This window comes from Chionomys nivalis, chromosome 14 (assembly GCF_950005125.1).
Source record: "Chionomys nivalis chromosome 14, mChiNiv1.1, whole genome shotgun sequence".
Classification (NCBI taxonomy): Eukaryota; Metazoa; Chordata; class Mammalia; order Rodentia; family Cricetidae; genus Chionomys; species Chionomys nivalis.
This window is the reverse complement of record NC_080099.1, coordinates 70,667,142-70,690,721: the sequence shown is the minus strand read 5'-3', so window position 1 is coordinate 70,690,721 and position 23,580 is coordinate 70,667,142. Positions and strand designations below refer to the sequence as shown.

General features: G+C 43.2%; 1 protein-coding gene across 3 annotated transcripts in view; it reads right to left on the bottom strand.

The window, feature by feature from the left end:
• Positions 1-970, bottom strand: part of Abhd3 (abhydrolase domain containing 3, phospholipase) — a 50,235-nt gene extending 49,265 nt beyond the window's left edge. Inside the window, exons 1-2 of one of the 3 annotated variants that reach the window (XM_057789271.1) lie at positions 812-970; positions 390-626 (exon numbers count right to left, since the gene is read on the bottom strand). In XM_057789271.1, the coding sequence (XP_057645254.1) occupies positions 390-551 (162 nt within the window). In that variant the 5' untranslated portion in view covers positions 552-626; positions 812-970. Of the gene's footprint in view, positions 1-389; positions 663-811 lie in introns of those variants that run through there. The other 2 variants (XM_057789273.1, XM_057789272.1) reach the window with 2 other exon arrangements.
• Positions 971-23,580: the final 22,610 nt, after the last annotated feature.

Below are 23,580 nucleotides of genomic sequence, written 5' to 3'. Positions count from 1 at the left end.
CTGCGGGAAGAAGCAACATCAGTGAGGGGTCCAGAAGAAAGTTTACCGCGGCCGTGAACCAGCAACCAGCGGATTTATAATGCTCCCACCCGCAGGCCGCGCGCGAGCACTCTGATTCAGTCTCCCCGGAGACTGACGCACAGAAGCCACAATCACAACAGTCCCAAGATGCATTCAATCGCATCCCGGGGGAGGAGGGGGCACGACGAAACGCGAACTGAGCGCCAGTGTCGTTCCCGAAGTACCGCAGTTGTGCTGGCCGGTCCGGGGAAGGGGACGCCGGGAGAACCTGGTGGCAGGACCCTGGACCTCAGCAGGCAGCTAGTGTCTCCGCGCGCCCTCGGGGCCCCGGAGCCAGCCACGCTCCGTCGCCCCCGCCCCCGGCTCACCTTGGCAATGCTGCTCAGGTAGTAGCAGGCGTAGGCTACACTGAAGCCCAGGATCAGCGACAAGCCCATGCCCGAGCCGAAGAAGCCGACGCGGACCTGGTGCTCCAGGTAGAGCGCCAGCTCCCGGGACAGCACCCGCAGGTCCATGGCCAGGCTCTGCATGGCGCGAGTGCGGCGCAGCTGCAGCGGAGGCCGGCCTGCCTGAGCGCCGGGATCCGCGATGCTGGGGAGCGGCGCCTGCGGGGAGGAGCGCGGCCTCAGCCAACGGAGGCCCGGGAGGCGGGGCCCGTCCCGCCCCGCCCCACCCGCGAACCTTCCAGACGCGCGCTGGACCGCCCCGCAGCGGCGGACCTGCGGTGTCCCGGGAGAGACGGGAGGGAGCGCGTGAGCTTTGCGAAGAAACGGCCCCCGATGCCACCTACCGCCGTGACCTTGAACAAGTAGACTCGGGAGGCTGCGGTTTGGAGAGAAGCGGGCACTAGTTTCGGATTCCAAAGTAGACGCGGAAGGGGAGCTTGTGCTGTGTAGGCAGAGAATCCTCCATTCCACCGGGGCTTGCGTCCCTAGGAAAACTATCCAAAGAAGAAACATCCCATCAATTACAACATACAGACACTCATGCTCAACTTTCAGTCTCCCGGTGAATCTTTTATACAGCTAAGGGCTATTAGATGAAAACTGGGTCTTCAAAAGGTCAGGAACCGGAAATAGGATTCAATCATGTGGTTGATGAATGCTGTGAACTCGCAGGTATCCATATGGCGATTCGGGCTGATTACTCAGGAAAGCGTTTCTGAAGTAGGTTCTCTCAGGCTTGTTTGTGGCAACGTGACAGAAGTCAGGATAGTTAAAGCCATTTGAAACAAGGATGACTAGACGTAAGCAGGGAAACAGTGAAGGTAAGGGCTGAAATCAAGTTTATGCAGTGCAAGGGATCCCGCTCAGGGCTTTGTGCCTGTTAGGCACTCTCCAGCTGAGCTACAGCCCCCAGCTATCCGTTGCTTATTTTTACATCAGCACGTGGTAGTTGTATTTTATGGATTAGAGTGTGAGATGGCAATTCATGTCTAATCTATAATAATCAGATCAGTAACTAGCATATCTGTTCCTGCAGACATTCATCACTTCTTTGTGTTGGGAGCACTGTAATTTTGAAATAATAAAGTGTTCAATCAGTTAGGATTATGCATCAATGATCTCTCACTTGAGGGAAATAAGATGGGTTGGAAGTGAGCAGTTTATTTGGCTTTGACTTGGTCATTGAGCTTATTGGGGTTGGTGATGAGAATAATCCAGTTCCTTTCACTGAACAAGGTTCTCGGGATTTCCTCACTCTCAGCTTCTTTGGCTTTTGTTTCTTTAGAGGAGCATTTCTCAACCTGTGGGTTGCGACACCCGGGTTGACTGACCCTTTCATAGGGGTGGCATATCAATAGGGGTGGCATATCAATAGATATCCTGCATATCAGATATTTACATTATGATTTGTAACAGAAAATACAGTTATAAGTATCAATGAAATAAGTTTATGGTTGGGGATCACCATAACATGAGCTGCATTAAAGGGTCTCAGCGTTAGGAAGGTTGAGAGCCACTGGTCTAGACAGTCTTGTCTTAAAGTATTTCAGGCTGGCCACCAGGTCACCATGGAGCTGAGAATGACCTTCACCTTCTGATGCTCTTGCTTCCATCTCCCAAAGACTGAGCTTAAGGGATTGTACTGATACCATGTCCAGTTTTATGGGTTGCTGGGGATCAAAAGCACTCTACCACTGAGCCACAAGGCCCTGCCCTATAGCAAGATTGACATGCAGCTCACTGTAGCCTGGCGCCTGCCTCAGTCTCCCAAGTGCTGAACGTAGAAGTGTGTGCCACCACAGCAGCATGGAGGTTTCATGTGTGGCATCAGGTCTTGCTGTGCAGGATGACAGACTGGGCTAAACTGGTGGCAGTCTTGTCTGAATCTTTCAGGTGCTGCAGATTACAGGCCTGTGCCCCTGTGCCCAGCAATGTGTGTTGTTTTGTTTCTGTGTGTGGTGCTGGGAATTGAGCCCAGGGCTTCATGCAGGCTAGAAAAGAGCTTTACCGCTGACCTGCATTCCTGGTGTGCCTCTCCCCCACTGTACCTTGCTTGATGCCTAAGCCTCTTTCTCGTTAGAACATTTACAGTCTTCTTTAACACAAGGACGATGACTCACAACTTATAGGTGAGAAAATGAGAGTTCTGGATTTTATTCACTGTCAGCTAATTTCTTTGATGATCAAGATACCAAAGACTTCAAAATTAGAGGTAACAGAGGAGAAAACACTTAAGTTGCAGAAAAAATGCTAAAGGGAAGGGTTGTACCAGTTGTGGCAACACAGGGTTCTTAGAGTAAGAGAAAAAGCCACTTTGAGTATATTGTACATAGAAATGTATTGTAATAGCATTTGGCTGTTATAAGGAGAGAGTCCTTTGTTTGTCCTGGCCGCCTGGCTAGCTTACACCCAAAATAACCACACAGAAACTGTATTCATTAAAACATTACTTGGCCCATTAGCTCTAGTTTCTTATGGCTAATTCTTACATCTTAACTTAACCCATTTCTATTAATCTGTGTACTGTGACTGTGGCTTATCGGCAAGATGCTAGCCAGCATCTGTCCATCTCAGGCCAAAGATCGATGGCTTCTGTCTCTCTGCCCTTCTTCCCAGCATTCCGTTCTGTCTTCTCTGCCTACCTAAGTTCCACCCTATCAACTAGGCCAAGGCAGTTTCTTTATTAACCAATGGAAGCGACACACAAACAGAAAGAACTCCTATACCATTTGGCAGTGGGTGAAATCTTTCCATAGGCCAAACAACTAGGCTTGGGATTTAGAAACAATGCCTTAGAAAGGTGAAGAGCTGGTATTACTGCCAGGGCAGAGTGCTAGGGCAGAGTGCCAGCAGAGACAAGGCCCTGGTTTTAATCTACAGCATTGCATATATTTGGCATGGTGGCCCATTGCTGGAATCTCAGCATTTGTGGGGTAGAAGCAGGAAAGGACCAGGAGTTCCAGGTCATCCCCTTCTACGTAGTGAGTTGGAGACCAGCATGGGCTGTGCCAGACTCTGCCCCCCTCCCAATGCTGCGACACTGGTCCCAGGATGGCAGCACTCCTGCCTTTTTGAAGCCTTCCTCCATGTTGTTGAGCACCATACTTACCAAGCTCTGCTTTGGGCCATTGGCACTTCTGCCTTGGGAAACAAGGTACTGTCGTCTCCATCCCTCTGCTTCCTAAGTTGGCTGCTTTAAGTAGAGCAAAAAATTCAGTCTGGGTTACATCTCAGTTTTCCTATGGAGGTAGGAAAACAACCACCTGGTTTTTGCTGTTTTTCCTGTGTTCAGTGCTAGGGATTGAACCTACAGCCTCATGAAACTGCCCCACCACTAAGTTATATCTCAGCTCTAAATCTCAGCTCCAGTCTGTAGTTGGAAGGAGACTAGAGAAAAGGTGTGAGCAAAGACTCGGCATCTTAGTTCAACTCGGAGACCTCATCTGACAAGGGTCTGAGATGTGGTAGACATCACAAAGACAGCAGGTTGTGCAGAGGGGAAAAATAGGGGTCGCCTTAAAATAGTCTGCTTTACAAAACCCAACTCCAACTGTGAGGATTAATGAAGTCCTTCCAGAAAAAGGGTAGCCCTCTTGAGCACCTCATTATCTCTTTAGGGCCTCACTACTTCTCAGCATTGTTACCTTAGGGACAACATTTTGACATGTGTGTTATGGGATAGTCTTTTTGAACACTGTGAAGATGTGTCTTTGCCAAGGTGTCTTCTGATTGGTTTAATAAAAGAGCTGATGAGCTGATAGCTAGGCAGGAAGTTTAGGTAGGACAGCAAGACAGGATGCTGGGAGAAATAAGGGCCAGGTCTTGGAAATCTCCAGAGACAAGAGAGAAGCAAGATGAATGTGCTGTGTTGAAAGAAGCTACAGCCATGTGACTGAAGGTGAATAAAATATGGGTTAATTTAAAATGTGAGAGTTAGCTAGTAACCACCCTGAGCTATCAGCCGAGCATTTATAATTAATGTTATACTGAATATTATTTGGGAGCAGTTGTGGAGACACACAGAAATCCCACATAAATGAGTTTTAAAGGGAGCACATAATACTCATATCGTACTTAAAATAAATCTTTAAATAAGTTCAACTCTTCAGTCGACATTCAAAAATAAGGATTGCAGTAAGAAAGTGTTTTTGTTACAAGTCTTTTTCAGACTTATTTTTTATTTTGTGTATGCATGTGCATCTGGAGACCATTTAAGCTTCAGGAGCTGGGGTTAGGAGCAGTTGTGAGCTCCCTCCCTGTGAACTGCAGTCCTCTTCAAGAGCATCAAGTGCCCTTACCCACGGAGCTGTTTTTTCTCCCTCCACCAGTAGGCGTCACTTTACTTACAAATGTCACAATGACCATTTGTCAAACAGCAAAAACTTGTTTTTAAACACTAGGTTTCAATCCTAATACATGAACTGGCTTTGTGGGAGCTTAGCCTGTTTAGAAGCTCACCTTCCTGGACGTAGATAGAAGACCTTCGTCTTCCCGCAGGGCAGAGAATTTGGACTGCTCTTCAGTATCGAGAGGGAGGGGGAATGGTGTGGGGGGAGGAGAAGAGGAGTGGGGATAGGGGGAGGGGAGTGGGGGGAGGGGGCAATATTTGGGAGGAGGGGAGGGAAATGGGAAACGGGGAGCAGGTGGAAATTTTAATTAAAAAAGAATAAAAAAAAAAAAAAAAAAAAAAACAACTTAAACTCACTGTAAGGGCATAAACCACACAAAAAGGTCTATTACTAATTGGAAGGCTAAAAAAACTTTTTATTTATTTAATTTGGCAGGGTTTTTTCTTTCTTTCTTTCTTTTTCTTTTTTTTTTTTTTTTTTGTTAAGTAGCCCTGGAAGACCTGAAACTTACTTGGTAGACTTGGGTGATCCAGATCTTGCAACAGTCCTCCTGCCTCTGCCTCCTGAATGCTGGTTCAAGATCAGAACATCCTAAGATTTAATGAGAGGCAAGATTTAAATAGAAACACATCACTACATATTTTGTGTAGTATATGTTATACAATTTGTAATTGGTCTTAGTAAATAGAAATTCAGAGTTTGATATGAGGGGAGTGAAAGCTGAAAGATCAGAGAAGCAGAGCAGCCAGCTACAAGAGTTCTTATCTCTCTAAATGCTCTGTCTCAACAAATGCTCAGACTGAATTCAATGAACTCCTGTCTCCTTCCACCTTTTGTTCCCCTCTCTGCCAAGCCATATCCCTCCAGTCTCTGCTTTCCTGGTGTTAGGACTAAAGGTGTGTGACTCCCAAGTACTGGGATTAAAGGTGTGAGCCATCACCACCTGGCTTGTTTCTTTTTGAGACTGGGCCAATTTTGTGTAGCCCAGAGCAGCCTTGAACTCAGAGATCCCTCTATAGGATTAAAGGTGTGTGCCACCACTGCCTGGCCTCTATGGTTAACTAGTGGCTTAGCTCCACACTCTGATCTTCAGGCAAGCTTTGTTAGATCACAAAATATCATCACAATATACCATATTTTATTGAAGTCTACTAAAATATAGAAAATCTACCTAAAAAAATACATTTCAGAAAAATACAAAGGGAAAGGAGCAGATGATTACAGAGACTGAAAATAGGTGGCTACATCTGAAAAGCAGAATTGATGGCATTAAATACCTTTAAAATTTTGTACCATGTCTTTGTATCACATGTGAACAACAACAAAGGGCAAAGAGAACTTTCTTAGTTAACATTGTTTCAAGGTTAAAAGCTAAACCACAGAAGGTATCCTTGTTATGGTTTTGGTCCCTGGTCCCTTTAAGAGACAAGTCACGCCCACTCCCTCCCCCATCCGCTGAGGCAGGCTGATCTTCAGCTTCCAGCCTGAGCTTGCTCTCTTTTTTATCTTCCTCTTGGAGAGGCAGCTTTGCTTCTGCCTCTCTCCCCACTTCTCCCCTTGCCCCCTTCTCTGTCTCTTTCTCTTTCTCCTCCTCCTCCTCCTCCTCCTCCTCCTCCTCCTCCTCCTCCTCCTCCTCCTCCTCCTCCTCCTTCTTCCTCTCTCTTTCTCTCTCTCTCTCTCTCTCTCTCTCTCTCTCTCTCTGTCTCTGTCTCTCTCTCTGCCCCACCTTCCCCCTTCCCCCTCCATAACCCCCTGAATAAATATTCAACCTCACTCTGCATCCATGTCTCTGTCTCCTGCCCGCCCGCCATGTGTCTTCCTGCCTGGGACCAGCCACTGCTCAGGGACCAGCAGCTGTCTCTACCTGGGACTAGCTGCTCCCAGGGCCCATTGTCTGCCGCCACATGGCCTGCTACCACCATTTGGGACCTATAGCACTTCTGCTGCCTACTGGTGCCGGGGATCTTGCAGCATTTTTTAAAAAATTATGAAAATCCTGATGTTATAGATACAGAGACCCACACTGGAGCACCGGACTGAGCTCCCAAGGTCCTAATGAGGAGCAGAAGGAGGGAGAACATGTACAACGAAGTCAGGACCACGAGGGGTGCACCCACCCACTGAGACAGTGGGGCCGATCTATTGGGAGCTCACCAAGGCCAGCTGGACTGTGACTGAAAAAGCATGGGATAAAACCGGACTCTCTGAACATGACAGACAATGAGAGCTGACGAGAGGCCAAGGACAATGGCACGGGGTTTTGATCCTACTTCAGGTTCTGGCTTTGTGGGAGCCTAGACAGTTTGGATGTTCAACTTCCTAGACCTGGATGGAGGGGGGAGGACCTTGGACTTTCCACAGGGCAGGGAACGCTGACTGCTCCTGGGACTGGAGAGGGAGGAGAAGAGGAGTGGGGGGAGGGGGAGAGGGGCGGGAGGAGGGGGAGGGAAATGGGAGGCGGGGAGGAGGCGGAAAATTTTTTTTCAATAAAAAAAAAAAATCCTGATGTTAACCTTACAAATTTTGGGCTATTGTATCTGTTTGCTATCTGGAAACCAATAGGATCTGTTAAGATGAGGGTGTGTTGATGCAATTTATGAGCACATTGTATTGAATATATTATAAAAAGGAGAATTGAGACAAATTTGTTAGGGTACTGGCTCCATGTCACTTTGCTTATAATCATAGGAAATACCTTAAGTCCTATGTCTTAGAGGATGGGATTTGGAGAGGTTTTGCTTTGGTTTGGGCTCCTGAGGACTGAATATGTGTGCTTGTTCACAGTGTGTGTGTGCTTTATCAGTGAGCTGTGAAGTACAGTACCACCTGTCTACCACACACACACACACACACACACACACACACACACACACACACACACGTAGTCCTTGAAATAAGACCGCCCCAAGAATGCTACTTTTATTGTGTTCTGGGGCAGCTTTGATAGGGCTCTCTTTGGCTAATGACCACACCCTAGCTCTCAGGATTTTTTAGCTGCAAGTCCACCAGAAACCACTCCCCTGCAATCAGGAACTCATGAGGGTCTCATGCTCAGAACAGATGCAAGCACAGGAAAACAAGCTGTTTACTGGTAGGCAAGGGGTCATAGAAAATTCAGGATCTGAGAGTCCACAGTCTCCAACACTGTTCCTCCAACCCTGGAGAAATACACAAAGCCGACAGTGCTGACACAGGCTTGATTGCTTCTGGCCTTGCCCAAGGCAATTTCCTCTTGCCCTAGAATTGACTGTGGTCAGGTGTCTAAAGCTGGGGATGTAAGCTACTCTCAGGGTTTGACAAGCAATGTCTAACCTGGCCTAAATACAGTGTTAACATTCTAGATGCTTCCTCCTTTTCCTGGGCCATACAGACAGACTGGAGAGGGAGAGGGAATTGGGGATTTGGATTGTTGATTTGGGAATTTATTTTAAAGACCTTTCTGGTGGCAGGTACATAATGCTGACTGTTTTTTGAGGTGAATGAATTCCTGGCTCAGGATGGGGAAGAGATGAATGGGCACTCATATGGCTAGACAGATCTGCAAACCACCCCATTTAATGGTTTCTCAGAGACTCATTCTTGTTCAGTGTCTTCCAACAGGCCACATTGACTTGTCTCCACAGCTTTGTTCTTGTCAAGGAGTCTCTTCGACTTGCAGTGATTGCACTCCAGGGCTGACTCACACTGGGGTGGTCTCCCCTGAAGATTATGATTTCATTAGGAAGCCTTGCAGCTGCTTACTTGGCCTTTGAAACACAAGCTGATGGAAAGAAAGCTGCCATGTAGGAAGTCCTTCTCAGACCTTCTGCTCAATTAGAAAGCTCAGACTGACCCCATGTTCAGGCTTCTAATTTTGAGGGAAATACCCAGCCAGCCCCCAGATAACCCAGCTGAGGTGCCAGTCATCTGAGTAAAGAAACCTTCATGGATGTTTCACTCAACTTGACCTGTCCATGACTCTGGTCCCAGATATCTCTGCAAAACCACACAAGAATCTCCAGCCAGGGCTGGAAAACAGCCCAGTCAGTGAGTTGCTGGAGCAAGCAGAAAAACCTATATTTGATCCCTAAAATCCATGTGAAAATATGGACAGGCATGTTTTTAATTATAGGATGTGTAGGCAGAGACTAATGGATCCCTGGGGCTTATGGGTCAGTCATCTTTGGTAGGCTTTCCATTTCAGTGAGAGATCTTGACCTCTGTGCACCTGCACTGTTGCGGGAGGTCCTTCCGCACCTCCAGCCAATAGCCGCCGAGATACCAGCCCATTGGGGCGTGGTATCTTTCCCTTTAAAAAAAGCGGCTACTTCCCTCCTCTCTCTCTTTACTTCCTGCTCCGGTTCCGGCTACTAGACTTCTTCCTAATTGCGTGCGCAGAGGGCTGTTGTCTGGGACGGTGATCTGTAAGTTTATTCCCCTTTAAATAAATACCACCCTATTAATCACAATTCCAAACTGGTGTGGGATTGTTTATGATTGAGCCTTCACCTGGCACCCAACGTTTGGTTTTAGGACCCCCCCCCCCCCCCTTGGCTGCCGGCCGCCAGTTCGATGGTGGCGCACGTCTTTAATCCCAGCACTCGGGAGGCAGAGGCAGGTGGATCTCTGTGAGTTTGAAGCCAGCCTGGTCTACAAGAGCTAGTTCCAGGACAGGAACCAAAAAAAATTACAGAGAAACCCTGTCTCGAAAAACCAAAAAAAAAAAAAAAAAAAAGACTCCCATAGGAATTCCCAGACTGGGTCGGACCAAATTGAGGTCTCCAAGCAATTTTTAAAAATCATCTAGAATCTTTTGGCTGCAAAGGAATGGTAAAAACCAATCCTTCAGGTCAATAACTAAAAGATGGTATTCTGCAGGAATTCCCGCAGGCTGAGGCAGCCAGGTTGAGTAGCCCCCATTATTTCCATACAATCATTTACTGCTCTAAGATCTCACAGCAGCCTCCACTTACCAGACATTGTCTTAATAACAAAGATAGGAGTATTCCAGGGAGAAGTGGATGGCACTATGCGTCCTGCCTCTAGCTGTTCCTGGGCCAGGGTATTAGCAGCCTGTAAGTTTCCTTACTTAGGGGCCATTGCTCTATTCATACAGGTTTAGGAATGCTTTCTGGCTGCTCTGCAATGGCTCCTAAGAAAAAATTTCCTAACCCTGCATGCTGTCCAGGTAACTGTTGTATTATTTTATAGTCTGCTAAAATTTGCATGTCTCCCTGCAGATCTTTTCCCAACCCCTGACCAGGGACAAAGCCCTGGTTTGTTAACATGCACTGCACAAGTTCAATGGTCAGAACTGCTCCCATAGCTTTCAAAACATCTCTTCCCCACAAATTGAGAGGAAGGTGTTCCAGGAAAAATGGCTTTAAATCCCCTTATGGCCTTCTTTATCCTTCCAATCTAAATATTGGGTACTGCACTCTGGAGAACTGGCCGTCCCTACCCCCTGTAATGCGGGCCACACACAGCAATTACAGAACTATTAGCCCCTGTATCTGTAAGACCTTAGAACTTTTCCCGTTAATTGTTAAGGTAAGTGTGGGGCTGTTCTCTAAACTAGAAACCCCAAAAGCGCCAGGGAATCCTGTGGAGCCAAACCCCTTGTCCCCTCGTTCTTGTTTACAGAATGGATTAGTAGAGCGAAACACGGGTAAAGCACCAGTTGAGCTGTTCTCGCTCCTTGGGGGATGGCAAGGACTCCTGCCCAGCTTCAATCATGATTTTAATTTCTCCAGTATAATCACAGTCTATAATTCCTGGTAAAATTTTAGTTCCTTTAAGTGCTAAACTACTTCTACTCAAGATTATACCTACTGAACCCTCTGGAATAGGTCCATATACTCCAGTCCTCAGTACCTGAACTCCCATTTGTGGGGTCAATACTGCCTGGGCAGAGGTACAGAGGTACAGCCCTGCACTTCCTGTGCTCCTCGGACAAGGTCGTTGACAGTGAGGCGTTTCTTTGAGGAATGAATCTGATGGGAACTGCTGGTCTGCTCATGGCCCTGTAACTTGTATTTGGGGGGCCTGGGGCAGGCCCCTCCTTCTTCCATTTTCTGACATGGGGATGAGATTTCTTGAATGTCAGTTTTAGAGTGACAGTCATTAGCCCAATGAGCCCCCTTTTGACATTTTGGGCAAACACCTGGATTTCCCCTGGACTGATTAATGTTTGCTTTACCTGCAGGGCTGTTTCTTTTGGTGTGTCCTGATAGTCTGCATTGAAAACAATCCTTGACCTAGCTTCACCTTGACTCCCCCTAAGGGCAGAAACAATTACCTGTCCCATCACGTGAGTGCCATCAATGTCCCTGCATAACCGGACATAGTCATTTAAACTCCTGTTCTTTGGGGGCGTATAGCCTCTTGACAGTATTTGTTAGCATTTTCATAGGCCAATTGCTTTATGACAGGCATAGCTGAGTCCATATCCCCAAAATGCATCTTCCCAGCTGTAGCAGGTGGTCAATAAACTCAGGATAAGGTTCTGAGGGATGTTGAAGGACCTTAGAAAGCTGTTCCCTTGCTCCTTTATTAGGTAAAACTTTCCAAGCTTTGATGACCACGGCAGCTATCTGAGCATAAACAGCAGAGTCATAAGCAATCTGTGCTGCTAAGCCAGCATACTGTCCTGCGTTGGTTAACACGTCAAGGTTATGCTGGGGAAAACCTGCAGTGGTGTTACACAGTGCGGTATTTTTGCAATTTTCCTGCATTTCACTTCTCCATAACAAATAATCTCCCCCCCCACCCCAAAGACAAGCCCTGCAAAGCTGTATCCAGTCACTGGGTGTAAGGTTGAGCTCCGCAAAGGATTCCATTAAAGCAACAGTGAAGGTATGAAATTACCTACAGGAAGCAAGATGAAGTTTATTTGTAGAATTAGTACTCTATGTGACCATTAATATCATGATAGAATGTTTATATATATATATAATCTTATAAATTTTGAGATAATATTTATAACTTAACAAAAGTTATAAAGACTCAAAATAAAACAAAACCAGGGAATTATGAGATTACTGACAATAGAATAGTCCTTTAATTTTGATTTTCTTTTGTCCCATATCAGGTGGCTCTTCTGACATGAGACAGAGACTTTGAGTTTTACTTTAACAAACGTGCTTGGGTTTAGAGAAGGAGAGAGTCATGCCCCAACTGCAAAGCTAGTTTTAATTTTTTATTGAGTTAGGACTACAGAAAGACCATTTGCCTTATATGCCTATTGAGAATAGCAGAAACAAACATTTGGGAAGATTCATAATTTTTTTCTGTTGGAAATGTGCTATACCATTAAGCAAATTTACTCTTTTGAAACATTTTCTGTGAATGTTTTATCCTTTCTCTTTAGATGTCTTTTATGTTCAAGGATTTTCAGATTCTTTAGTTGGATGTTTCTTTTCTCCTAGAAAGACAAAAACAAAACCCTGCCCCAACCCTAACATTGGGAGTTTCCCTTTTTGGCAGGTTATATCTGATCAAATGAAAGACATTTTCTAGCCTTATGAGTTAATATGGATTGAACGCCATGCTGTTTGATCAACACTCCTAATTCTATAAGAATCTAATCTTTATCAATCTTGATGTTTACATAGTTTTTCTTCCCCCGTGGAACAAAAGCAAACTTCTTTCCAAATGTAACACATATCTTGGTTTACATTCTGAGGTTAACACATCTTTGAAGTATACATACTGATTTAATTCATTTTTTCTACTATACAATGTCTCTCCACAGTTGTTGTTCCTTTCTCATTAACATTAAAAAATTTTAAGTTAACAGAGCATGGGCAATCTATGTGTGGGGGTTGTTTTACCTCTTTCTGTTTATGAAGTATCAGAGGCCATGGAAATACACAGCATATGGAATTGACAATTCCAATGTCAAGCTACCAAGTGACTCTGATGGAGGCTAATCCTGTCCAGGCAATGCCTGCAGAACCATTGACTCTGGAAACTGTTGGTCGCATTTGCTAAAGCCAGCTTGGTGTCTCCCCAATACCTGAATTGTAGTGTGTAATCCCATGTGATGTGTATATGTAATCTCATGATTACATCACAATATTATGGGCACATATTGGTGGGTAGTCAGGAAGATGACTTTTCATTTAGCTACATAATTTTGATATATAGAAAATATACTAGGACATGCTTCATAACTATATCAATGATGAGTGTAGACACTTAAAAGTCTGCTTTGTTCCTTTTGATCACTAACTGCACACAATTAGCTCACTTTTACCTCAGAGAAAGTTCAAGCTAGGCTAAAGGCTTTTTGTAAATAGATCATAAGTTTAAAACCCTACAGCTGTGTACTAGGTCAGAGGTGCAGATGTCCAAGGTTGCAACACAAAGCACCCTAAGAAGAGAATGCCAATCCTACAACAGTTGACATTAATAGTAAAATAGTTTCTGTGTGATTATTTTGGGGCTGAGCGGCAAAAAACAAACAAGTGCCCCCTACAACAGATTGACTTCAACATGTGCTATCTAAATCCATGTAAAACATGAGAAAGCTTGGAAAGGAATTCTAGTCCCCAAAAAAACCCCAAAGTTTAACACAGCTTCATGCTCTGTTTCTGGGCAGTGTGCCACAGCTCCTTTAAGAGAGGTCTTCCTGGTTCAGCAGTAGCAGAAAAAAAGAACCACGTGGTTTTAAAATGGCAGTTTCCTGGTTCACCAGCACAACTGGCTCTGACTTTTAGGAGGTCTGGCTGTGGTACATTTAAATGGGGTCTGTGAGCAGCATGTTACAAACTGCTTAATGGCTCAACATAGACCCGCTGCATACTTGGAACTGGGGCAGTATGCATGGCTTGCAGAGACATTGAACATGCCTCTACCATGCTGGACTGGCAGAGCAAGCAAGCAGGGCTATGTTGGCCCTAGCCAGGCCTGCTTAGCATAAAAAAAAAGCAGTCCTGGTCAGAAAAGGATTACAGATATGCAATAAAGAGATTCAGATGAAAATGACCTCTAAATGCATCACAGTATTGATAAATGTATGTAGGCTTGGGAGACAGAAGAAAAAGAGTAAAGAGAGTTATTAAAAAAGTAAACAGTTCATAAAAAACAAGTCTTTAAAGAGACAGAGTACAGTCAGTCACAGATTAAAAGAGTAGATAATAAAATTGATATTAAGAAGTAATAGAGTAAAAACAAATAAGCCACATATAGATGGAATATACACAGAGTCTGGATTGTGTCTATTATTGTGTGTTCTTTGAATTTTTTGACTGCAGAGAGACATTTGATTTTAGGGACTGCTAAGATAAACCAACATAAATATTTTAAAGATTTCTTTTTTTTTTTTTTTTTTTTTTTTTTTTTTTTTTTTTTTTTTGGTTTTTCGAGACAGGGTTTCTCTGTGGCTTTGGAGCCTGTCCTGGAACTAGCTCTTGTAGACCAGGCTGGGCTCGAACTCACAGAGATCCGCCTGCCTCTGCCTCCCGAGTGCTGGGATTAAAGGCGTGCGCCACCACCGCCCGGCTAAAGATTTCTTGACTTCAAAATTTGGTTCTAAGGATATGTTGCTTTGGAAAAGAGGTTCTTCTTTTGTTTCCACAGAGGATGAGAACCTGTGGAATCCTTTCAGACTAATGTGGTTTGATAGACCAAGGCCTCCTGAAAGGTCGCTGTGAACCACCCCCTGAAAAAAATTACTTTGCTCAACAAAAAGCAGGAAGCAGTTTGGAGAGAACTACAACCATATTTCCAAATATTGTTTATAAATGTTTCTTTACATTTAAAGGGGGATATGCAATAGAGATTTGCATTGGTATAAATCTTGGTTTATGGATACAAATTTAAGGTCAGTTTTGTATATATATATATAATATATATATATAATCTGATCTTGATTAAGGTATTGTGTTTGTGCAGCTCATTTAAAAATATAATGTATAATTAAGAAATAATTGGTTAATAGATAATCATCTATAATAGTCAAGCTTGTAGTTATGTGAGTTAGGTTTCCTAGATATATAGATATATATTCCAGTTAGATAGGTATTCTTCAGATCTTTCAGAGACTTTCAGAATATAGCATTTAAAATGTTTTAAGAACTAACGACTTTTCATGACAATGAGACATATTTGCCCCTAGCAACACCAATTACTTCAAGAGGAAGATGGGCATTGAAGAAGCTTCTTATGGAGTTTGTTAGCTATTTGGGCAAGAAACTCCTCTTGCTTAAACTGTTTGATGGTATGCTGTATGAATTGGACATGTAGGACCTACAGAAAAATGACTGCTGAACTTGCCCAAAGGTGAGATGATCCTTTGAAGTTCCTGCTTCATGAAAGAGTCTGCTAGACATTTTGCAGGAGACAGAAAAAAAAGCGACTGATGAACTGCCAATACAGTCAGAACTGTCTTTGAAATTTCTTGCTTCATGGAAATGTCTGCTAGATACTTTGGGCCTGTAGGCTGAAGATAGATGCTCAAATGTCACAGAAGAACTTTGGGTGGCTGTCCAGGCAGCAAGATGTCTCTGTCAATTCTAGAGTTTTGGAAGTTGATTACAATGCACTTTCTGTTTACTTAGGTAATATTATATCCTTCTGGAGTATTTGATGGAGTTGAAGAATAGATATTTATAATTACAGTTTTTCTTAGTTATGATAAAATAGATATAAATATTGTAACTGTAGTTCTTGCTTGATACCTGTTTTATTATATGTAATTTTACTATGTTAAAGTTAAAACCTTCCTTTTTATTTAAACAGAAATGGGGAAATGGACTGGGAGGTCCTTCTGTATATGTGCTGCTAATAAAAAGGCTGTTTTGAGCCTGTGCAGAACAGAACAGAGCTAGGCGGGGAAAACTAAATTGAATGCTGGGAGAAAGAAGGTGGAGTCAGAGAGATGTCATGTAGCCACCAGAGGGGAAAGAAACGAGCTGCCAGCTGGAACCTTGTCAGTAGGCCATGAACCTTGTAGTAAAATATAAAATAATAATGGAAATGGGTTAATTCTAGATGTAAGAGCTAGCTAGTAATATACTTAAGTGATTGGTCAAGCAGTGATTCAAATAATACAGTTTTCTGTGTGGTTATTTCGGGGGTCTGGGAATCCAGGAATGAACAAGCAGCCTCAGCCAATATGCCAGTGTGATGACAATAGACGTATGTCTCAAAGTTTGTCACTGAACACAGTGCTCCCTCTCTGGTCATGGTCTTACTTTTGTAGCCTTGGAACCTTGTGTTTCCATGGCAATGGCTCAACTCCTTATCATTTACCCTAAGAATGTGTTTTTGATCAATGAGAGATAATGCTTGTGTGTTTCTTTTTCATTGCTTCAAGGCTCCTGAAAGAAAGTTTTCAGACTAGGAAAAAAAAAAGAAAACTAGAAGAAACTAGGAGGAATACTGTGGGATAAATCTCTTGTACCCTGTAAACATTTGTCACTTGTATTGGTTTAATCAAATGCTGATTGGCCGGTAGCCAGGCAGGAAGTTTAGGCTCACATCCATCTGTAATGAGATCTGGTGCCCTCTTGAGGAAGAGACCTTGTCAGTGGTCCTCATCAACTTAGACTATAAAACCCAATATGGGTAAGTTCAACAGAATCACCATATACGTGCTGCTCATGCATGCTTCAGTATTTCCAGGGCATAAATATCATACACTTTCATTATAATAGACCTTCCTTGGGGTAATAAAGAAGGCAAGGGAATTCTGGGTTGTAAAGAGCCCATTGGCTGAATCACCTTGTTAATAGCTTAGATCTGTTACCATGATTTTATTTTCCAGATTTCTTTTTAATGACAAATTGGAGAATTCCAGAGACTGATCAATTCTTCAATATGTTGAGCATTTAGCTGTTCCAGTACCATCTTGTAATTTTTCTGATGTCAAAGGCCATTGTTCCACCCAGACAGGTTTTTTATTTAACCATTTCAAAGGTAGGTCTGTTAGTACCTTTGAAAGATCACCAGCTGTTGTGCCCTGCTTATGTAAAACCTGGATAATTGGTGACTATTCTTGATAATTCCTTTTAATATTTCTCTCAGGAGCATTCTTTATTTAATGGTTTGTTTCTGAGATTGGAGGAATGTTAATCTGCGTTTTCTATTACTGTAACAAATCATGTCCCTATAAATTTATTACTATGGTAGCCACACAATGACTGTAATTTCTCTACTTTTCCTTCTGACCCTCTACAGTCAACCCTTGTCGAACTTTGTTTTACTTGAGTTCCGATTCCTAGAAGCTGAATATTTACTTCTTGAAGAGGCCTATCTGGATGGTAAGATCTTGGTAAAATTATTGTTATATTTGTGCCTATGTCTAGCCATCCTCCAATTACAATGCCATTTTTTGGTATGTTTAACTTTAGTCTTTGATCATTTACAGAAGTTTGCCAAAATAATTGTTTTATGATCTCTCCTGAAAATTTTGTGTTGTTTATTGAAGATTTTCTGTCATCCAGAACAATACGCTTTTTTTTTTTACAGGGTATGATTGAACCAAATTTGATATTGGGTCCAAGGCATTTCCTGATGGCAAAGGGTTACCTTGCCTGACCCTTTTTGATCTATATTCATTACTCTAAAGCTGGCCTTTGCCATATCTTCTGCATAGTCCAGAAGGCTAGGGGCTTGTGTTTGGATAATCTCTAGAAAAAGCATTGCTCCTAAAAATGCCTTGCCTACAATCCATTTTCAGATGACCCGGTTTATCACAATTAAAACATCTGACCTTTAGGATTTTTTTTTGAAATTTTTAGAAATTACATCTCTTGTCAAAGCAGCATTATATGTGTGTGGTCCAATATCCACCGTATTTTTAATTCATTCAACTATTGGTTCTGATCTTTCCTTTAAAGGTTTAATCACCCTTTTGCATTTTGAATTAGCATTTTAAAAAGCTAAAGATTCAATTAATATTTATCTGAATCCTGTATCAAATACTGTGCTATTTACAGCTGAAGTCAATGAAGGCTTCTTTTGGGCCTTGCATAATTTTGATAAATGACTCAAATCTGTTTCCTGATTTTTCAGCCTTGTCCCAAGCATTCAAAGCTGTTAGATGACATTGGGCCAAGGTGTGATCATCAAATTCAAACTGCCTTTGCAACCCAGCATATTAGCCTTTACTGAGATGCTGATCTTGGGAAATTTCCATACCTCTAGTTCTATTTAATTGTTCCATGACCCTAATCTAGTTTCCTTGTTTCATCCTGTTCTCCATTGTAACTGAAGATCAGCTTTCAATATCTCTATACCTTTCCAGTCTTGAGCGATAATTCTGTTCTGATTTGCCCATAAATTTAACAACTCCTTCACATAGGGTGAATGTATACCATATGAAATGACCCCTTTCTTAAATCTCATCAAATCTTATATTTCTATAGCATTCCATGTAACATCGTGCATAACATTTGATGTTGTCTATCATCTGGTGATTGTTCTTGTATAGGAACTGGATAAACTAAGGTTGTTTGTCTAATACCCAGGGCCACCTCTCTTCAATTTCATCACGCAGTGGTATAGTAAATTCTTGTCTAAATTCCTCTATGTCTGAGAACTTGTTTTTATTAGTAAGTCTTTCTAAGGCTTGTATCTTATCAGTAGTAAGCCATCCTAATGCTTGTATCTTATCAGTAGTAAGTCTTTCTGAAGCTTGTATCTTATCAAATTTTCATATTTAGTACAGTTATCAAGCTACTTTTTTAAGGATAAAATATGAATTACCAAGCTGATAATGATTGATATGTCAATCCCAGCCAAGTTAGTTATCCCTTCATTTAATTTTTCCATTTTCAAAGCACCCATTGTAGAACCGTAAAGAGACCTAACTTCCTGTACTATAATATTCTTTGCTATTTATATACGTTGGTGTCTTGGCTACATGTATGTTTGTGTGAGGCTGTTGGATCCCCTGTAACTGAAGTTACAGTTGTGAGCTGCCATGTGGGTGGTGAGAATTGAACCTGGGTCCTGTGGAAGACCAGCCAGTACTCTTAACTCTGAGACATCTCTCTAACCCCCATATTGTAATATTGTTCCTCATTCTTAACATGGAAAAGACTTTTTTAAAAACCTAATTTCTCCATTAAGAATTCCCAGGTGTCTCACCAGCTCTACTGATGATAGCATAGGTGGAGCTGCATGTGTGGGGTGTAAGTCAGCTGTAGTAATGATGTGCAGCTGTTTAAGCAGGGAGGGAGACTATGGCAGAGTGACCAGAGATGATATTTGGTTGTATAGGTGAGGAGGATGGGCACGGCAAGGTGCTCAAGCCGAGCTAACTGCATGCCTGGGTGGGGGCCATTGTAGGTGCTCACATGCCATGCTTGGAGGGGGCATGGACTGCATAAAGAGTGGATGTAGGGAAATGGGTAGGAAAAGCCTATGGCTGCGATACAGAGTAGGAGGGGGTCAAGACACTTACCGAGAGCAGTAGAGGACAGCTGCCAAGGAGTGTAAGAAAACCATAACTGGCTGTCACTGCACCTGCGCAGAGAGCATGGCCAGAGCAGGGGCTGGAGTGATGGGGGAAAGCTGGTGGCAACACTGTGCCACTTTGGCAGGACCTAAGCCAATTCACTGGATGCCAGATAGTGCAGATTCTTTTACTGTTTTATAACAAAGTTTAGTGGTCAGATATTAAGGTAATAAGCTGATAAATCCACAGAGCAATGGAGAAAAAGATCCCTTGCCCTTCTTTCTCCTTCTCAGATGGAAAAGCCCGAAAACTTTCCAAGCCCCTCCTTATTTCTCTGAGTCTCTTTATCTTCCTCTGAGTTGGCCAGAAAATTCTATAGTTCATTCTGGCTAGCTGACCATGGACTCCACCCTCTGAATCAAGGCTTAATTCCATTGGTGGTCTCAGAACAAAAATACAAATAAATTTACTGCAACACTGAGGTTTATAGGAGTGTGCTATGTGCCTGGTTTTTGTGTGCTAGGGATGGGTCTCAGGTCTTTCTGTATGTGAGGTGTAAGAGTAGTATTGTTGACTTCTAGAGTCATCTGGGGGATGCCTGTGGAGACTAAATCTTGGTTACAGTAATTGAGATGAAGATGTGCTGATAATGAGTAGCCCCAATTCTTTTGGCTGAGTAGTGAACTATGTAGTGCAGGGAACTGAATAGCATAGGCTTTCATTTGCTCACTGGTTCTTGATTGTAAATATATGCCTAGCTGCTTCATGTTCCTGCTGCCCTGACTCCTTTGCTCTCATGACCTGCACCGTTGAGCTGTGAATCACAGTAAACTTTCCTCCTTTAAGTCTCTTCTGTCAGAGTGTTTCATCACAGCAACAGAAAGAGAAGCTAAGACACCAGTCTAGCAATTTCCCAACTGAGTTATATTCCCAGCCCTAAGACTGACTGCTTCAATTAGACACTGCTAGAACTTTCTGAAGACTTCCCTGCTTCTGCTATTATTGTATTTGATACAGGTCAACACATATCTTAGAAAGCTTCTACTGGTAAGGATGGGTGAAGTCAGGAACTTGAGGCCACGAGCATCTGCAAAGGAAGCAAAGGAAAGAAAGGAGGAGGACCCAAGGATCTGGGTCCTAGTGATGTTGCCTGCACTCTTAAATCAACACACATTCACCAGAATTTCCAAGGAATTGTTTTAGTTAGATTATTCAATGGATATGCCCTTTCAGTTAAGCCAATTTAAATATATTTTTCTATCTTTTAAATTAAAATAAAAATTCCAACTAACAAAAAAGATTTCTTTTGTTTAAATAAAATAACTTTAGGAAGGAACAGAATGGAAATTACCAAAAAATAAATTATTGAAATAACATATTAACATTACAAGAATTTGAAATAAGCTAGAGAGATGGCTCAGTGGTTAATAGCACTGGCTACTCTTCCAGAGGACCTGGTTTAAATTCTCACCACCCACATAGTAGCTCACAAATGTCTTTAACTCCAGTCTCAGGGGATCTGGCATCCTCTTCTGGCTCCTAGGAGCACCAGGCACACATTTGGTACACAGACAAATGTGATGGCAATATATCCATATATATGTGTGTGTGTGTGTGTGTGTGTGTGTGTGTGTGTGTATGTGTATAAAAAATAAAGAAGGAAAGTATTTGAATCATTTAGAATTATATCCAGTTTCAAGTTGCCCTGCCCACTCCCCCGACCGCTGAGGCAAGCGGATCTTCCTTCTGCTTCCAACCTGTGAGCTCTTCCTTTCCATCTCTCTTCCAAAGAGGTAGCTGCTGCCGTGGCTCCTCTCCTCTTCTTCCTTTGTCTCTCTCTTATCTCCTCAACAGTAAACATACATGCATTTAAGTTACATGTATGTGCGTGTGTGTGTGTGCACACATGCACACACACAGAGTGAACAGGAGTTGGGTGAAGTGGATGCTTTGGTGGGCCCTACCAAAGGCATGCCACTGCACAAAACATACAGGTAACAGAGCCAGCACCAGGGAACCAGGCAGGGGACACCTCAGTAAAATGGTGGGACTTGGTCACTTGACCTGGCCGTTATTTAAGATGGCAGTGAGGTCACCTGACCTCAGTCAATATGGTGGTGGGCATGTGTTGTATGGAAAAGCCGTGCTTTTTCTGCTGCCATGGCTCCTCTTCTTTCCTCCCCCTCCTCTGTCTCTCTTGTCCCCCTTCTCCCTCCCTCTCCCCTTTTCCCTTCCTTTTCTTAACCCACTAAATAAATATCCAACCTTACTATGCCTGGCATGCCTATGTGACGCTGTCTCTTACCTGCCATGTGGCTCCCTGCTTGGGACTGGTTGCCCTTGTGGCCCTCTGTGGTTTTTTTTGGGGGGGAGTTCTTTAAGAGATTTATTGATTTCTTCCAATTTTTGTCTTTTCCACCACTTCTTTAAGGGATTTTTTTCATTTTCTCTTTAAAGGTCTCCATTATCCTCATAAAGTTACATTTAAAATCATGTTTTTCTGCTTATTTTGGGTTACGATGATCAAGTCTTCCTGTTGTATGACCACTGGGTTCTGGTGTTACCATGTTGTTTTTTGGGTTGTTGAATGAATTCTTGCATTGGTGCCTACCCATCTCTTCCTTCAGTTGGTGCCAGCAGCATTTTTGCCTCTTGGTCCAATCCCGCAGTTGCTGTCTGTGTCTTTGGGAACCGTTCTAAGTCTGCTCTGTACTGTTGCTGTCAGTGTCTCAGGGAGTCGCTGAGGTCCCTCTTGGCCTACTCTCTTGATCTCTCTTCGTCCACTCTGTACAGTTACAGCCTGTGCTTCAGAGTTCCTCTTATGTTGTGGGGGATAGGATGGTTTGGGGACAGAGTGGACCTTGTAGCTTGCAGGGTCCAATCAATGGGGTGGGGGTGTTGGAGCAGCCTACCTGCAGGAAGCTTGCCTGCTGGCTGGCTAGAGAAGCTGAGGCAGGTGGAGGAGGGGCTTGGGGTTTTGCCCCCAGTATGGAGAGCCTAGAGAGTGGAGTGTCCTGCTGAGTGGATGATCCCTCACATCTTGGTCCTCTCTGTGTAGCTACAGCTTATGTTTCAGAGTTCTTCTGAGGTTGCAGGGAGTGGCATGGTGGTGGTGGTGGTGGTGATAGGGAATAGGAGGGTTTTGGGACGGAGTCTTAACCCCCTTTCTGTAACTGTAACTCCTGGCAAGCTATTATCTGTTCCCTATACAGTCTTGTCACCTTAAGAATGCTAAATAAGTGAGACACGTGGCGTATGCCTGGGATTTCAGCATTTTGGAGGTAGAGGCAGGAGGATCAAGCATTCAAGATCATTTCTGGTTATGGAACAAACTTGTGGCCAGCCTGGGCTATAGAAGATCCTGCCTTTAAAGACCAGGAAAAGAAAAAAGGCCTGTGAATAGCTGGGCAATGGTGGCACATGCTTTTAATCTCAGCACTTGTGAAATAGAGGCAGGTGGATTTCTGTGAGTTCAAGTCCACCCTGGTCTACAAAGGGAGTTCCAGGACAGCCGGAGCTGTTAAATAGAAAAACCTCGTCTCGAAAACAACAAACAACAAAAAGAAAAAGCCTGTTAAATAAGTGAAAACATACAGTATATAACTTAAAAATTGCCCCTGAAATCCATCAGAGTTGTTCAAAGTGTTGATATATTGTTCTTTTTTTTATAAAATAAGTTTTTGTTCACTGAACTTTGGTTGATAATTAAGACACTCTCCTTTTCAGTGTCTGAGGAGACTGGCCTTCCACTTACCCGATACCTTAATCACTTCCTCTGCAGTGGTCCTGTCTCACCTAGGGGAAGATAGTTTACTAACAATAATCAAACCAAAGAAAGCCAGCCATGTGCTGCATAACAATGTTTCAGTCATAACACACACACACACACACACACACACACAGAGTCTACAAAGGATGCTACACCATGGCCAAGATGTACACAGGTTGCAACATCTAGGCCTGTGTAGGTGCATCCCATGACATTTCTACAATCAGCAATGCATTTCTCTGTGGTATTCCTGCCAGGTGACACATGACAGCTGCATAACAAGATTTTATAAGAAAATTGAGAATAGGGCTGGAGAGGTGGCTCAGTGGTTAGAGCACTGGCTGCTCTTCCAGAGGTCCTGAGTTCAATTCCCAGCAACCACATGGTGGCTCACAACCATCTGTAATGAGATCTGGTGCCCTCTTCTGGCATGCAGGCATACATGGAGGCAGAATGTTGTATACATAATAAATAAATAAAAATAAAATCTTTTAAAAAAAAGAATACAAAAAGCCTTTGATTTAAAAAAAAATTGAGAATACATGTGGGCCAGTTCTAGAAAAGCTCCACAAAAAGGAACAGCACTTAATAGAACACTCCATAGAGTTG